We start from the raw sequence: 17,476 nt of genomic DNA on the forward strand, positions 1-17,476 counted from the left end.
TATGTTGTGTTGATATGTTGCAATCGTTTGGCCCGGGCTTGATCCCTTGGTGAATATTGCTTTTTTTTTTACACCGAAGAAGGCAGCATTGCCGGCACACCTGAAATTAGTTTACCTGTTGGCCTTGGCTTCTCGTGAAAAGAAATTCTCGTTTAAAGTGCACCTAACCCCCAAATTTTTTTTCGCTAAAACGAATCTACTTGTTCTTTGAAATAGTTCTGCAAAAAAAAATTTGGATTCCGTTAAATCCTCGATTTTCTGTGCCCCGACGAAATCTCGAAAATAGCTCCAAAACACCGCCATTTTGTTTCACGACCGAATTTGAGGAGAATGGGCCCAGCGGCTGTTGTGACGTCTACCCAGGAAGGTGGGATATCTCACGTCCTCTCATTTCCTTCAGGATGGTGCAATACACATTCGAAAAATGCGCAGAAACGCCTTCCAGGGGTGCTATCGGCTGTTGCAGCAATATTCCAGATTTAAAGAAAGATATACTGTACAATTTACTGACGATGATCGGCTAATGGTGCAATAAAGACGTAAACGATGGTTGATTTTGTCGAACCGAAACAAGCGAACTGAATCTGTGAGAACCATTGAAGAACTCTCACTGGAATTTGTTCCGCAGACTTTCGAACGCTATTTTCATAATTTTCTGCTTAAAGCTAACCAGTAATTTGTAGAAATACTACCGACAACCTAGCTATATCTTCCAATCCCGCAGTATTTATAACATAACCGGCAAAGTTGTGTGATCCGATCATGATCAAGAAGCGTTATACTGATATGTAAATAGATCGCAACTGTACGCCGCTAACCAACACTTATTTCTCTTTCGATTTAGATGAAAGTCGAAGATTAATCATTTAGAATTACATGATAACAAAATTGTTAGACTGACAGAGTTTTTCGAAGGTTTGGAAATCAGCAGTGCGACAAAGATTCTGTGCAATAGCGTCGAAAATATGACCGCGTAACATTATCTGCGGACCGCTTAGGGAACACATCCTTTTCGCTTATCCGACGAATTTCACTGCAAACCTTGAGAACAATTTACATTGGTTATTTGGAGTTACGACTTAAAACGTGTGACAATGTGAAATCGGTAATTGTATGAAATGTTTCTTTCCGCCTTGCTTCCCGCAGCTTCAAAAATACAGGTCTAAACAATACGATTTTCAATCGATCGAAGCCAATGTTTTGGAGGTCATCAAGTCTCGAAAACTGCAACAAGTACGTCGCTCTTATAAACATAAAGCATTCAACTGAAGGTAAAACACAAACTGGATTTAACAGAACAATCACACCTTGACAAAATACATTCTCGCTAAGGACAAATGTAAACGGGCTATAAACAAGTATGAACACGCGTGGGAATCTTATGTTTAGTTGACGAAATTACCATCCAAAGCAGTCCTTGAGTTTTCTTTCCTGCTTACGTTTGCCAGCTCCTCCACTTCGTATCTAGCTTTCCATTCTCAATATACAAGCAGCTCGTCCGCAAAGAAGTCTTCTCCTTCGTCGCTTGAAATATTGTAAATTGCTCTCAAAGCTCTAAGCAGTGAGTTCACAGCTGTCGAACGTGCTCGATAGAAGTTTATTTCGGTGTCTTCCGAATCAAAACTTAACTCTGACTCCAGTGACGAAAAAGAAATGATTCTGAGACAAAACTTGGACGTTTTAGTCCCAAAATAGATCGGAACGATTAGTTTTGTGTTCCATTTTCGCGAGCAAATACAGAGGGCTGATTGAGGTTCTTGGGTACCGCCGCCCCAGACTCCCTAAAACGCGGTCGTGAAACACTTCAAGCGCGACTTTGAAAGGGCATAGAAAATCGAGGATTCAACCAAATTCAAAACTTTCTTCGCCCAAATGCTCCAAATAAAGTCTAAATTCGTTTTAGCGAAAAAAAATTTTGGGGTTAGGTGCACTTTAAAGAAATTTTTGATGGCCATCAAGATAGTAATCTTCTTTTTGCAAAAGAGCACGATCACCAGCAACATCACATCATCATCTTAGTTGTAATCTTGCAAGAAATATCTGTTTCCCCAGTTTCCCTTTCCCCAGTTTGCTGGATATTTTGGCAGCGAAAGAGCCGCTAATTTCAACGTTCAAATAAACCATGTAAAAAATAAACGACCGCGTGACTGAAAAAGGTTTAAACCATCTACTCTCTTTAATGGAGTGTGATTGAGTTCTACGAATGGGAGAATGTGAAGATTTTGCTCCATTCTATAGAACTTCTCGTTTTTGAAGCAGTTATGACAATGCACTAAAACGCCTGACCATAGAAATTTTAAAAAATAATCACGTAATACATTTCACATGGATCAATTTTATTTGTTAATTTTTCCTTATCTAGTCTTATTTATATCGATCTATCATTTTAACAGTTTCGGATTTCTCATTCTCTCTTTTCTTTACTTCGGGAACGAAATTTAATTATTCCAAGTAAAGATAGATTTTGACCAGTTTGTGACCACATAGTGCTCGCATACTTCATTTTAAAACATTATTGTTTTTGTGGTAGTAATGTTAAAATATGCTTCCCTTGTATTCTATCAAGCCCTCCTTGAGGACACATTACGGCGTTTTTGGAAAGGACAGTTCCCTTCCCTTCTGTGCTATCAGATGACCACTCTCAGCATAAATATATATTTTCAGGCGGCAGCATCATTTCTCAATTCTAGCAATAAAGTTCCCTTCTGCAATCTTTTACAACTGAAATAATGACTATATAACGCGAGCAATGATTGGTTAATTAAGCTCAAGGGGATCATAATCTCTTGTTACGCTATAACACGGTTGTATCGCATGACATTTTGCAACATTTTTTTATGAAGGAATTTAAAACTACCTGTGTATTTACCGATGCAAACGTGAGAGTTGCATTTACATCAGCCTGCTAAATCTACCTAGCGATATTTTCAGGTTTTATTTTTCATCCCAGTTTTCATTTTTGCTTTATTGTTTGTGCGGCCGCAACTTGAGATTGGGATGTAAGTCACGTAGTACGTTGTGTAAGCATCATAGATAATCATGATGCATTCAGCTGCATTCACGTTCTGTTTTCTTTGCAGACATCCCTGCTAATAAGTCAACAAGAAGTGGGTTCTGAAGACACGAAGGCGTTGTCTTTCACCATCGATAATCTTGACCTTGCCAACGATAAGTTAGTACTGAGCAACGTTGTGAAATGCTGTCAACCAGGAGCCTGCGCAGTAGCAGCGGCCATCAGCACCTGAGCATGCTCTTGAGGCATTTCTGCCAGAATGTTCTGGAATCTTTGAGGAGATTGTTGATGAATCTTCTGTATCATACTAACGACTCCTGAGCGAATACCTGAAAATAATTAACAATTGATTTTGAAGTTACAGTCAATACGGCTGCAGCGATACATAGACAGCTTTCTTCGAGAAATTCTTTCTTTTCTTAGCTGTTTTATTTACTTAAGTTAGACTTCCAAAAACACTTTTCCTGAGTGTTTGCGATTTCCCATCCCACCAGCAATTAGAAAGGATCAAAACAAGTTATGCGCGTTCTTCCCGTAAAACAACCCAAATATGGACAAAACCTTGGTCAATTAACCAATCAGAACGCTGCAAAGCGAGTCGCCCAGAGGATGCGAGCGTTCGCCTCCGTTGGCTAAACCAATCATATTATTTCTAGTTCGTTTTTTGTTGTTCGTGCTCACGCTCATTCAAGGTCATACGAAAATTGCTCCATCTGCGGGTAACCCCAGTTTTTGCAGTCTCACTCACCATCTTGTAAACTGCCAGAGGGTAGCACTTGTGAAAACACTGCTAGAAGCTGTGGTAGATACTGCCTGATGAGGGGATGCTGATCGCTAAATAGCTCCATGATGCATGAATAGACAGGATGGTTTTCTTCAAAGTCTTCTTTTAAAGGGAGACACTGCAACAATCCTGGAAAAACCTGCAATGCAAAGTTCGCAAGTTGGGAAATTTTCCTCTGCAGATTTGAGAATTTGGTCTCTCCTCACGGAGAAAAGTTTATTACGATTGTGCTAGCAAGCTCTCTTCTAAACCTGGGATAACTCCTTGGTTGTAGAAAGAGAGTGGGATCTGTTAGAGCAGATAAAATCTTTGGAGACCAACAAAACAGACAGAACCTGCACCTCCAACAGTAGCGGTATAGTGGCATCCGGTGTCCCACCAGAGGGGGCGTAACCGAAGAACAATTTACAAAATATCTGAATTTATTCCAGTCTCTAAACAAATGATCTAACATTTCATTTACTAATCCTAAACTGCTATTGGCTGCCAGTGAGCTCATTGTTGTTGTAGGCTATCTCATCACGGGCAAGTTAGTTACTCTACTCGTAAATATTACGGCCTGTTCACCAAATTTCTAAACAGAGTTTTGGAAATAAGAAGTCGCGTTTTGGCCAATGCTCCTTCGATTAAACCTTAGTGAAGCAACAATTCCTTACTTTAGAAACGCGAAGAAGTCTAGGGCGAGTTTCATTTCGCAGTCGCTTGCAGAACCGTTACTCGGGACACAAGTAACGGTCCAAGAAAACGACCGTGAATTGAGACTCGCGTTCTCAAACTAGCTGGATACCATTATAAAACATTAAATGACAAGCAAGCAACATACAATGGCTTGGCCATACACTTCGCAAACCACCTAGTAGCATTGGCCGTCAAGCCCTGAACTGGAACCCCCAAGGTCAAAGAAAGAGAGGGAGACCACGGAACACCTGGCGGCGGGAGCTTGAAAAGGAAATTAAAAGGACTGGACACGCATTGAAACATCTTGAAAGGATAGCTCAGGACAGAGGAGACTGGAGAGTTGTTATTGGTGGCCTATGCCCCGGGAGGAGTAAAGGGCCAAAGTAAACAAAGTAAGCAACATACAAAATCAGGCTCAAACCTTCTCCAAGGGAAGAGAATTCCTATTGGCCATTACCATCCTACTGACAGCGCCACAGATGTTGTCGACAACACGGGGAGGTTGGTTCTGGGACAGGATCACAAACAGAGCTTCTAGAATAGTCTGGTAATGACTGAAGCTCATTAAGGAAATACTGAAGACATGCACGAACCTTTTGAGAACAATTTCTAAGCGTAGTAGGATTTCCACGCTTTTGGGTCAACACAACTTACGATGGCGGTCAGTATACAGTAAATAAGAACAAAGAAATATTATTTCATTTAACGTAATTTTCCATAGGTAAAAAGATGGCGACTAGCATATTTACCACGGAACAACGCAACAACGCTCGTAGACACGTACATCTTCAAACCACCGGCATACACAATAACGTTAGTAAAGGGACAAATAATGCAAAAAATAGGGCTTTCTTTGTCTCTCATGGGGTGTGTTACGTTCGCAAGCTACTGTTGTAAAATGAGCTGCCCGTTTTTTCCTTTGGAGGATTGTGAATGCATTCATATCGGAATGGAGCTTTCACGTTGCGGTGAAGCAAGTGTGATGTACGATGTTTACTAGTTGCGTTTGACTACAGCTGCAACACTCCCGCGCTGCCACTTCCACACTACCATAAAAAGAACATCAATTTTTTTTCAACTCGTGCTTCGCGCTCGTGTCCGCTCTTCGCGCTCGTGTTCACGCTCCACGCTCATGTTCGCGCTCCGCACTCGTTTATTGGGTTTCGTGTTGCCTCGCTAATCCGCCTTATAATCTCCACTTTACATTTCCTGATCTTTCGCTTCAGGGTTTCACAGCGACGTATCCTAACCCTTAAAATGCGTTTCTCGGCAGCACATGCCTACATTTCGCTTCAAAATTGTCTGAACTTACGAACTTTCTTCGCCAACTTCGTGAACTAACTAACAGACTGAACTAACAGCAAACAATGATGTAAAAAAAAACAAAAAAAAAAACTGTCACGTGCGAGCGAAACTTGATACATTAATCGAATTATATTCGAGTGATGTTCACTTGAACTTGTTCAGCTGTTGGCATTAACGTGCTAACAAGCGCTCTTAACATTTTCGGTCGGCACGCACACAAAGGAAACGTCAAGCCTATTCTGCAGGCTATTTTCGTAGAAACAATCGATCTGCGGACCTCGATCACAACGGACTAAGACCATTGTAACTCACACACGAGTCACTTCATATGTACTACCAGAACCAATTAAAATATTACCGAATGCGATATAGATTCAGTGTATGTAAGGATACGGCGTAATAAGATCTCCACCATAGAAAGCAAGAAGACCAAGGCCATAGATTGCGTTGCTTCTCACTTCATCATCCTCATCTTTGAGTGACGTCATAAAAACTGGGAACAGATGCTGGACAAAGGGAACTATTGCGTGGGCCATGGCGAGCAGTACCTACAAACAAGAACGAACATGATGTGTGGGTATATGACATACTACAGGAATCAATGTGGAAAATTATCAGCAACAAAGTGAGTTATGTCTTAGAGTAATTTCTCAAACTTATAAATAATTCATCAAGTTTAACTCAAGGAAATCATAACCGTGACGGTGTTTGGATATCTGATCTTAAATCAGCATAGACGTTTCACGCCTTTATTTCTCTATTTTATCCTTGGCTTTAGTTTCTTCTGAGAAGATATATTAAACGCTCGAGACAGTATTTACCCCCCCCCCGGGGGGGGGTGCACTGCCATGTATGGGCTATATAGGTATGTGCCGCTGTGAAGGGCATGGTTTTCAAGCAGTTTACTCTAGGATAGGGTATATAAATCAGAGCGTTTGGGTCTAGAATAGGGTATAATTTTTCACAAAACTGACTTGTTGGTTGAAGATTTTATCTAGACTAAGGAAACCAGGAATTGTCACTCAAAAATATAAAAAAATCAAATCGGCAAGTTTAAATTTACGCAAATCAGCCTCAACAGTGTCGATAGATGGGGGGATTTGGGGAGTTTACTCTAGTATAGGGCGGCAAAATTCAGCTGAACTAGCTCTGGTATAGGCTAAGGGTTCAAGGGTCCCAGCGGCACATCCCCACCCAGAAATTCCCAAATTCCCCTCCCCGGGTATTTACAGTAGTTCCAAACACATCGACGTAAATCAGCTGCGCGCGCCGTATTTCAACTCTCTTTACGGTGTTTGGAAATGTGGTAAAACACAGTCACTTGTGTTGTATAATATCACTTGAAAGATCATATTTGAGAAAAAAAAACTCACCTCTGATATTGTTCCAATAGCAAACGATTTATCAGAAACTGAACAGGATTTTCTCTGCGAAGTCAAAAAAACATCAGACAGGGAATATATACTACAAAAACACAGATTGGACGCGTCATGAATTTAGTGTGACAAGCCCCAAGATGTAAGAGGTTGTAACATAAGTGATTTGAGACAATATCTTGCTTAAGGAGTTAAATCTCTACGCAATAGACCGTTTTTCAATTACCGTAAATCCTCGAATTAGCGCCCGGGGGGCTTATTTCAAATTTAGGAGAAGACGGGGGGCGCTTATTCGAGGGGGGCGCTAATTTAATTTTTCCCAAATCATGGCCTGACATGATCATTTTTTTGGTACATCATCTGCGTGTAAACACCAACATAAGCTGTTTATTGACATAAAAAGATGATCCTAAAGTTTAAATCGCGGCATCGTTAGTATTAACGTGTTCAACGCGTTCACTAAACGTGAGGCAAAAAAAGGGCGGGAGTCTAGCGATTTATCCTGTGAATAATGATATCGAGTCTTTTATAGGAATTACGTCACAAACTGAAACAATGTACAAATCTAATACTACATGACGAAAAGTATACATCCTTTGTTGTCTCATTACTCGTCCACAAAATGGGGGGGGGGGGGAGGGGAGGGGGCGATTATTCGAGGCGGGGCGCTAATTCGAGGATTACGGTGAGAGTCGAAAGCAATCAGACGATCAATTTGGTTTTGCTTTTGGTTTTGGTTTTATTACGGTTTAAAATTGGCTGAGTAGTCTAATTGATAAGCAATTGGTCTGGTTTTGCACAACTTGCGTTTTTCACCTCCACTATTAACCCCATCTTCTTTCACGCCAGCTATGCACGCTGTGCTGAGAAGTGGCACAGTAAATCATCTACAGTATTAGTTCCTACTCTGCGTCAAATGATTCATAGAGAAGCGAAAAAAGCGAGTAGAAAACCACTAGGGCGAGGAACACTGGAAAGCATTGCCTCGCCCCAATTTTCAAGCGTCCGTCTCAACCGCTTGACTTTTTCACTAGTGATCTGGACAATTTGAGGAAAAGTGAGAACTATTCGAGGTTTTTCCTACGCTATGATTTAAAAAGCATATAAAGAGTTGGTGAGACTGATTGTTTAATCTATGGAAATGAACGACCATAGTCCTTGTAACACGGCCGATAAACTGAGAAGGAAAGACTTGTATTTGAATACCGGCTTAGCATAATTTACTTACAGTTTTCTTGAGTAACAGGGGCAAAAATCCTGCAAAGTACGGTGCGAAGATTTGTCCGCCTACAGCAGTAGCCAAGGACGGAAGAATGTCCCCGGCATACTCAATTAACATTGCATCAAACTCTGCTTGCTGGTCTGAATCATCTATGTCATCATCATCACCTTGTTGACAAGCAGTCTGTAAAAGGAAGATGAAAAAAAAAATCCAACTTACGAAGCAAAAATCGCATGCTCTTTTTTACAGTTTGTGGAGGCGGCGTGGCCGAGTGGTTTAGGGCGCTGGATTTGAAATCTGGAGGTCCCTGGTTCAAATCCTCCACCCTACCGCTATCTGGAGTGTTCTCGGTAGCCCCGAGTTCAACTCCTCGACCGCATTGTGTAAATAGCCAGCTGGTCAGCCTCCCGCCAGTTGGGATTCTTAATAGTTTATGTTATATTTGAAATATTTGTTTATTTATTTACAGTGTCCCCAATTAGCACATTAGTGTTAAATACATCGACACTTAAATAAAGTGATTATTATTATTATTATTATTATTATTATTTATTACAGTCACAGAAGAAACGCAATGAAGAGCTTGTATGATACGAGTGTTCTAGAGTGCACCAAAATGTACAGCTACTGTAACATCAACTCCTTCTTTTGTATGTAGGAATGATGTATGAACGCCGACCAGTGTTTCAAGTGCGAACCCCACTACAATCCCAGCCCACCTCTAAAAGGGAACTGACAACGTAAGAAGTATGAAATTCTTGGCTTGCCAGTTTAGTGACCAAAAATCGCATTTGCTTTAATTTACTATAGTGTGTTTAACAAGTTTCTCTAATCAACTGTAGTACAGAGTTGACAAACAAAGACAAAGCAGCAAAACATATAAACACTTAAAAAGACCACCATGATTTACAATCAATATATATAAACCAACCTTCTGCATGAGTACCGATCTCGCGGCATTAGCAATGGCGTCAGGGTGTCCCTGTTCATCAACGATTAAAGACTTGACTGCCTTTAGGACTTCATTGAGCGACTGCAGTGTTGCCATGGCAACAGATCTGTCCTTGTCCTTCGTTATAACGGTGATAAAGGTTGGTATTGCTGTGCCAAGCATACGTTGCACTAAAGAAGAGAGCGAAGAACGACAGCATACAGGTTTAATAGCCTAAAATGAGGGATGGTACCTTCCATAATTCACAGCTTTACAGCCCGAAATGCAAAGCTGTACTTTTGTAGTTATGTTATACTATAGAGTCAACAGAAGGAGCTTCAAAGTTTCAAAAAACAAAAAGATGCCATTGTTAACGAAACCCAAAGTTATCACTCTGGCCAATCACAAAAAACACACAATCTAACGAACCAATCAAATCTCGAAGTAAATAAATGTAGCTGACGCAAAGCGCGGGAAAACGTGTGCGAGCGAGTGACTTCTGATTGGATGATTTATTGGCAGGCGTTTTTCTAAGCCAATCGTGTTACGTAGTAATGCAAAACCAAAGCAAATGCGACTTACTTTCGGCACTAAAGCGAAAACTGTTATAATATGATATAATATGATATAACTTGGTAATATCTGACAGAGAATGCTGACAAAAATAAAACACATTTTATCAGCAACTGTCGTAGAAAATGCATATTCTTTTTAGCCGTTTGCGATTTGATGGTTGACTGTTAACTGGGCGTAAGAAAAGGCAGGCCAGGCCCATTTTTACGAAAAATTCTTGTTTTAACTGCAGTGACTAAGAAGAATGGTAGAATTATATAACAAAAACAACGATTACGCCGTCATTACAAAAAAACAAAACAAAAAAAAACAGCCTTTTAACGCTATTTAAGTATAAAAGTGGTTGTTTTCTCTACATACACGCTGTTTTATCCTCTGCACCAGCTTCTTCAAGAAGAGAATGGAATCCACTGCAGAACTGACCTAACGCCATCACAGCTCCCTTCCTTACCCCTGTGTGGGGAAACTGACCAGTCGCATGGAATTTTGTTAAAAACAGAAAGCGAAACACGGTTTGCCCTCAACGAGGGTTTTCTTGGCAGTTACATTGGGGTTCCTAAACTATAGTAAATTTTTGTGTAAGGAAAAGCTCATTTCCCAAAGGGGAGGAATTATATTGTTTTGAATGCCAAGATAGCTGCTGTGACGTCATGTGGAAAGTTCTGTTGTTCTGGGCGAGTCCTGGGCCGGGTTGTTCAAAGTCCGATTAAGCTAACCCACGATTCGCGAGAACTTTGGTTTCAGTTTTAAAACTTTTTGGTGAGGTTTTCTGTTTGTACTGTGTGTCCTTCAGTTCTGAATTTGAATAATCTCAAACAACACAAACCATAAGCAAAGAAAAACATTTTTATACAGGAAAATTAATAATTCGGTTAACTCTCACACTCAGATTTAACCCCTCGGCTGCGCTTTTCGAATAGCACACTGGTTAGCCTCCAACCAAATGGGTCTTTTAATAGGTTATGCAACATTCGCAGTATTTTTGTTTACTTTCAGTGTCCACAATGATCACAGCAGTGCTAAATCCGGCACTCAAATCAACTATTTCCTTAAATTCATTTGTGTGGCTTGCTAGCACAGTAACTTCAGTTTTCATACCTGGATAAGTTTTAATACTTCTTTAAATGATTCGTCTAAGTACGGTAGAAATTCTGTTCTATAAAAGAAGAAAAGTCAATGATTATCCTAATAGTTTCAATAGCTGTTAACTATTGTTTGAACTTCTAAACATTCATCTCAGAAATCCGTAATTCTCTCTCTCAACACAAGATATTATAATGTAATCCTAACGCCTACTTCTTGTGCTTATTTTCGAGATCACTTTTAGCGCAATAGAGGCAGTAAGCACTCTACTGGGTTAATGGCTACACTTACACGCTTTATTAAATTAGCACTTCAACTTACCCTGAGTTTTCTGAGATCTCCCCCAGAGCATTACAAGTGTCTTCTTTCTCTTCCAGATAAGCATTTTCTACACTATACCTGTAACCAGACAGAAGGAACTTTGGAACACACTATAGTGCGATACATGAAGCTAAGATAAAGTATAAAGTATCAGCAATCACTTCTTTTCTTTAACCAATTAATAAAGACGTTTTTCATAACAGTGTTGGATGCAAAATTGCATTTTCAAATTGGGTGATAACTTGTATATGACAAGCTACAGCACTTAGCTACCTCCAGTACAGCACAGGTTCCCTTTAATCCAATCTTTCGTTATAACGAATTCTCTCAACGAAAGTTAAAGTAAAGATGTGATAACAAATAAGGAGACTTTTGACACTGATCATGAGACTTGAGTCACAAAGTAAACATTACCCAGTTACTTCATCATCATCATCTTCTTCTTCTCCTAAGTCTTGATCTTCCAGTAGAAAACTAGGGTCGTCCTCACCCGCATAGTGGGTCTGGCGAAGAAAGCACCATTACGTTTACTGCATAAGTTTGTTGCTTGCTTTTACTTCTCACGAGAACATATTACGTTCAATTCAATGTAACAGGCTATTGTGGTGGAGGGGTGGGGGAGTGATAGACTAGCATGCCCTGGGGGAGCAGTAATTATCTTGGTCACTAAAGAGTTGGAAGTGCCAGCAAGGAGAAAGCAGTAGCTTCATATAATTCCTTGGTATGGAACAGACGTAACTGAAACATCTTAAGGCATCACCGACATCTTCACATGCCTAAGATGTGACAGATTTAAACGATTACACAAAAATTGCAAACAATAAGCTACTGATTTTTAACTTACCACAATTCCTTCCGTAGATTGCAGTGATTCAATCATATATTTCACTATGCCTTTGAGGTATTTTCCCATATTAGTCTTTAATATTGTAGATACTGAAGCAAACAAGCCATACCTGGAAAAGAAAATAACATCTAACATCAAAGCAATATTCTCAAAGGATCTATGGGTGATTGATAGCGGCATTGGAGAGAGTGGGTCACACAATTCCAATTTCAACAATGGCCGAGTGGTCATAGAAATACTGAACAGAAGCATCACAGCAACAGCTTAAATTGTAGAACTGAAAAAAAAAAAGACAGAAACGCCAGAAATGGGCAAAATTGGAGAAGATTTACAAGGATTGCATTAGAGTAAATTTTGAAAAACGTTGGTCCAACTTTTTTCAAGAATACTTCAATTTGTTTTAAAGTGTCATGTCTGATGCTATGAAGTCATGCTTGTTTGTTACGCGGCCTTCATTCTGCCAGTGAAAGACTGTCGCTCTGCAAATTAAGACGTAATAAAACGCTGTTCAAGCACTGTTAAAGCATTTAAACGAGTGAGAAACGTTATTGTGCATTTGCTTGGATTTTGCATTTGCAAAGCTCTCCAATTGCCTTTTTAAGTCTTTCTAACCAATCAGAGCAAACATACGTTTTTTCAACCAATCAAGGACAAACCTTGCCTAGTTCCTGTATGTCTTTCATACAAGCCTTCACGGTCGATTTCGGTGACGTATCCGAGACGAACGGCGGGGAGTACACATTTCGCCTCGTAGGCAAGGGCTAACCCAAATCAACCACGTTTGGTTGAAAAACCTATCCTAAACACGAGATTGGTTGGATATCATTGCTTCATGCATTGACTTGACTACTAGATTATTCACCGCTATTGAGTAATTTGTATTTGGGTAATATGTAGGAGGAGAGGAGAATTCCGAGGGTATCTTGGCCTGTGGTGATCGGCACCAACAGAGATTTATCGATAAGAACCAGTCAAAAGCCGATCAACACCACCATTAAGAGAAGACGCTGGAAATGGATTGGTCATACACTAAGGCATGGTGCGAGGAACATAGTGCGCCACCCAATGGATTGGAACACGCAAGGTACACGGATACGTGGTAAACCGAGAATCACGTGGCGCAGAAACTTCCAGAAAAACCTGATGGAGACCAACACGAGTTAGTGCGAGGCCAAAAGAGCGGCTCCAGACTGTCAGAAATGGAAGGGAATAGTGGACGCCTTATGTGCCCCAAGGGCCGACGAGGACCAGATGATGACGAAGAGGACATGACTGACCAGATGTGATTATTATCTCACTCTTTTTGTTTGTTTGTTTGTTTATTTTAAGCAACTATATTGACAGTCTAGAATCACAATCCTTACGTGCATCTTCTGAGATCAGGATCCCTGTCTTGTTCAAGGAGTCTCTGAAAAAAATCATAATAATAATAATTACTGCTAATTTCCATTTCCAGAGCAGAGGGGGAAATGATAACACATATTTGTCAAGCTCAATCTGCGCCAAACAGCTGACATTTATGTTTTGAGGTGCATGAAAGAAAATGCGAAATCAAAATTCCTACTCAGGGACTGAATATCTTCGTTTAACTGTTGAGAATAAAAACCAAGAGAGATAAGCTTATTTCAAATCAAATCAAATCAAATCAAATCAAAACTTTATTTATCGAGGGTGACACGTAATAGTTTATCAAATAATAAATTTGTGGCCCTCTTAAATGTACTAAAAGTTAAAAATCTACTTTAAACAATAATCAAAGATTATCACTAAAATATCGCAATCTAAAAATTATTATTTAAAAAAGGAGTAAAAATCTTATTCTTGAGCTGACTTAATTTAAAATGTTTGTACAAAGCATTCTTAAGGATATTTACAGATGAAGAGGCGCGCAGCTTCAACTAATGTATTTGAAGTTCCCGACTAGACACTCCGCAATATTAATCATTTCAAGGTATGTCTAACTTAATTTCAGGCATGCTGCATTTCAGCTATAGCTGGAATAAAACAGATGTTACTATACGAGACTATGCAGAGCCTTCCCTTTTTTTGAGGATGCTTGATTCCCTAACTTTCTTCCTTACTAGACTTTGAGTAGTTCCTGTTTTGCTCAAACCATCGAGCGTGAACCGTAGATAAACCTCAAATAAAGCTTGAGGAAAAAATGGCTGCGCGAAATCCTGGAGGCGAGGGACTTTCACGGCTTCATGCCCTTGGTTTTTTCTCGCGGTTTCCTTTCATGTCACGCACAATGGACTAAACGAAAGAGAGACTGCTCGTAGTCTACTTCCTTACTAGATTACCCTTCTAAAATAGCTGGTATCACTGTCAGGCTATGTGGTAAGAAATCATTGCAATCTTACCATGCCAAGCTGGACACACTCATCTGCTAGTGGCATAAAGTTATCAGGACCAATAGTTCTGGCAAGAACTCCTAACGTATCTATATAGAATGGAATAAAAGTCAGAGAGAACTCTCTACAACCACTAGAATTTCTGTAAGAACTGCAGAACTGCAGACTCACCTATAGCTTGTACCTGTAAAATATTCCCTTCAACAGATCCTGAGTTGCTTAGATATTCCTGCCAAAGGTAAAAAGAAGAATGCTCACTTTTTAAAACAAGTCAGAGACCTATTACATAGCACTTGCCAAAGATGGCGTCGTACATATACAATGTTTTTTTTTTAAAAATGTTCTTGCATGTGTTTTTTTACCCGAAAAAAAGACATGCAAGTTGTAACTTGAATCATATAGAGTGGTTATCATTTGATTGTCTAAAGCAATCCTCGATTGCTTTTGACTTCCTTTTATACTCTATCATATGATTGGTGTAAAACCTTGCACCCTCCTTCTCAATCACCTCTGAGATACAAAGAGAAAATCAATTCTGACTTGGTTTTGTCCATGTTTCCATGCACGACGCATGTGTTTGCTTTGTGCTCTCATTTGTTCATTATGTTGTTTGCATTTCCTTTGATCGGTCAATGTTATTTCATGATTTATTTGTTTTATATTCATTTCAACTGGCAAGTTCCAGCCATTTTGTGAGCCTCCATTCCTTGACAACCAGACTTCCAAACAGGCCAGAAATAGAGCAAAGATTTTTTTTTGACACCCAATAACTAATAAGTAGAAGAACAGTTTTTTCTCAAGATATGAATGCTATGGTGAAATTATAATTACCTTTATAAATTGAACTATTTGAGGAAAGTATGGTAGCATGGCTTCTTTGGCAGCACTAGCTGTAAAGAAATATTTTCATTAAAAACAAATAACAAATGACAATGAATCTTCGAAAATGGTAAAATGCAAACTGAGGATGATGAAAACAAATCAAAATATGATTAACAAAATATTGACCACTGTAGCCTCAGCGTGAAGATGTCATCAAACGTTGTACGCGCTACACCTGTATATCGTCCAAAATTGCAGTAAACTAAAGCCAAGTTGAACTGACCAGAGCAGAACTTTACCTGTAGCTCCTATGGCACTTATAGCCAATTCCTTCATCTGTGCAGTCTGCCAAAAAAATAAAAGGAAACATGCTATATTAAACTGAGCAACAGGGTTTGCTAAATTTGTTCTCCGACAAGTTAGTAAACTTTACTGCAAGAAAAAATCATGCTGGCAAACATTGAAATGATACAGGAAAGTTGTACAGTGACACTGCATTCAACTGTGAATGGACAGCCTAGCATTATTTTTTTTCTTTCAATGTTTCTTGTAAAACACAACTTACCGTACTAGGTGACAATGCAAGAAGAAGTTTTTCCATTAACGTGGGTAAATGAGGAAGGATTCCCTCTCCTGCAACAATGATCAAATAAGGATTAACATGAATCGATATTATATACATCCTTTGGAAAATATTCAGACAAATATAGCCCTTGCATATCTATCTACCAATTACGTATACAGGACAACAGTTTCCCATGTCATCCCAAGCGCAGTGCAGGTGTGGGAACTACTTAACCGTGTGGTGTATAGTGTAACTGGACAATGCATGCATATACAAAGAAAATGAATAAATATGTTAAATGGTTGAAGAGCTATTCAAAGAGATAGAGTCCTAGTGCAGGCTATTACGTTAAGGTTAAATATTTCTACTGCTTTTCCCTGTAAAAAATTGGAACATGGTAGTGCATGGAGCAATGCTCTTGTAAGGAATTATTGATATTTGGAATATTTTTATGGGCATTTTAAAATGAGTGAATTTGTAAATACTCCATGAGGTGCAGCCCGGCAACACATTCAAAATTTTCACAAGGATTCTGAGGAAACCCCTAAACATGTGTTGTCTCGCAATTTAATTTACACAATAAATGTTTGCACGCAAGACAAAGAAACAGTGCTACATAAAAAATCAACAACTAAAAAATTGCAACAAAATATTGTCAATGAGTAACACAACAACTGAAGCCAGAGGCCATGCTATGGGTCAGTTCAAATCATTGTATGTATGTATCATTTCTGGTTGTAATAATTATTATTTAAGAAATAGAAAACACATACCGTGTTTCTATTGAGTTTTTTACGATAACTGCAGAAATTCTTGCGTGCTCATTGGCTAATTTTTATTGTCAATAAGCGGACAGACACATGAGTTTATAATTTATGCCATGCGCCAACGAGCGAGAGCAGACAATTCGACAATTTCTTATCATAAAAAAACAAATTGATGTCAGTTTTATTATGCGTCTGTCCTATCCACAGCTACTTCGACAATGTTATGATGAAAGTCATGATCAATAACAGGACAGACACACAAAAAACCGACATCAGTTTGTTAAATAGAAACACAAGTGGAAGTTTGGGAGAACGAGAAATGCTGTACATATTTTGTTAGGGCTGTTTTCTAATGGAACTTAAAATTCCCATCAAGTCGTTCTGTGTTTTAAACAAAACCCGTAGAAGACCAACATTACCTAGATTTTCACAAAACGTTTCCAGTGCATAATAAGTCCTTGTTACGCTGGATGATTTTTGTTCACTTTCGGAAGTATTCACAAGTTTCTCAAACAGAAGTGGAAGTATATCGGCACTGTATTTACTGATATCTGGCTAAAAAGAAACAAAAGGTAAACATGCAAGTGACCAAAGAGAACTATAGATAGATACAGAAGTTTTGATTTCCTTTCTTTTGATTTGATGAATTTTCAGTAAATCCATGATTTCCTATCAACATCATCAACCTGTTTTATATTTTACCCACCTAACCAATAGACTGTTTTCAATACATTAAAATCCAAAAAAATCTAACCCTTGGCAGTGAGGCCTAGGGGACACAAACAAAGAAAATTGAATGACCATGTTTACTTATTTCTTTTGTTTGTGTCCCCTAGGC

General features: G+C 39.2%; 1 protein-coding gene across 1 annotated transcript in view; it reads right to left on the minus strand.

The window, feature by feature from the left end:
- Nucleotides 1–2,326: 2,326 nt before the first annotated feature.
- LOC145465603 (importin-4-like) overlaps nucleotides 2,327–17,476 on the minus strand; it is a 30,298-nt gene continuing 15,148 nt past the window's right edge. The window contains exons 17-35 of the mRNA XM_081449380.1: nucleotides 17,058–17,193; nucleotides 15,872–15,939; nucleotides 15,606–15,651; nucleotides 15,316–15,374; nucleotides 14,656–14,713; nucleotides 14,494–14,573; nucleotides 13,498–13,541; nucleotides 12,131–12,242; nucleotides 11,701–11,789; nucleotides 11,287–11,364; nucleotides 10,981–11,038; nucleotides 10,243–10,348; nucleotides 9,310–9,500; nucleotides 8,385–8,561; nucleotides 7,154–7,207; nucleotides 6,174–6,328; nucleotides 4,897–5,029; nucleotides 3,762–3,936; nucleotides 2,327–3,342 (exon numbers count right to left, since the gene is read on the minus strand). Coding sequence (XP_081305506.1) covers nucleotides 3,203–3,342; nucleotides 3,762–3,936; nucleotides 4,897–5,029; nucleotides 6,174–6,328; nucleotides 7,154–7,207; nucleotides 8,385–8,561; nucleotides 9,310–9,500; nucleotides 10,243–10,348; nucleotides 10,981–11,038; nucleotides 11,287–11,364; nucleotides 11,701–11,789; nucleotides 12,131–12,242; nucleotides 13,498–13,541; nucleotides 14,494–14,573; nucleotides 14,656–14,713; nucleotides 15,316–15,374; nucleotides 15,606–15,651; nucleotides 15,872–15,939; nucleotides 17,058–17,193 — 1,959 coding nt within the window. The 3' untranslated portion in view covers nucleotides 2,327–3,202. The remainder of the gene's footprint in view (nucleotides 3,343–3,761; nucleotides 3,937–4,896; nucleotides 5,030–6,173; nucleotides 6,329–7,153; nucleotides 7,208–8,384; nucleotides 8,562–9,309; nucleotides 9,501–10,242; nucleotides 10,349–10,980; nucleotides 11,039–11,286; nucleotides 11,365–11,700; nucleotides 11,790–12,130; nucleotides 12,243–13,497; nucleotides 13,542–14,493; nucleotides 14,574–14,655; nucleotides 14,714–15,315; nucleotides 15,375–15,605; nucleotides 15,652–15,871; nucleotides 15,940–17,057; nucleotides 17,194–17,476) is intronic.

This window comes from Orbicella franksi, chromosome 13, assembly GCF_964199315.1.
Source record: "Orbicella franksi chromosome 13, jaOrbFran1.1, whole genome shotgun sequence".
Classification (NCBI taxonomy): Eukaryota; Metazoa; Cnidaria; class Anthozoa; order Scleractinia; family Merulinidae; genus Orbicella; species Orbicella franksi.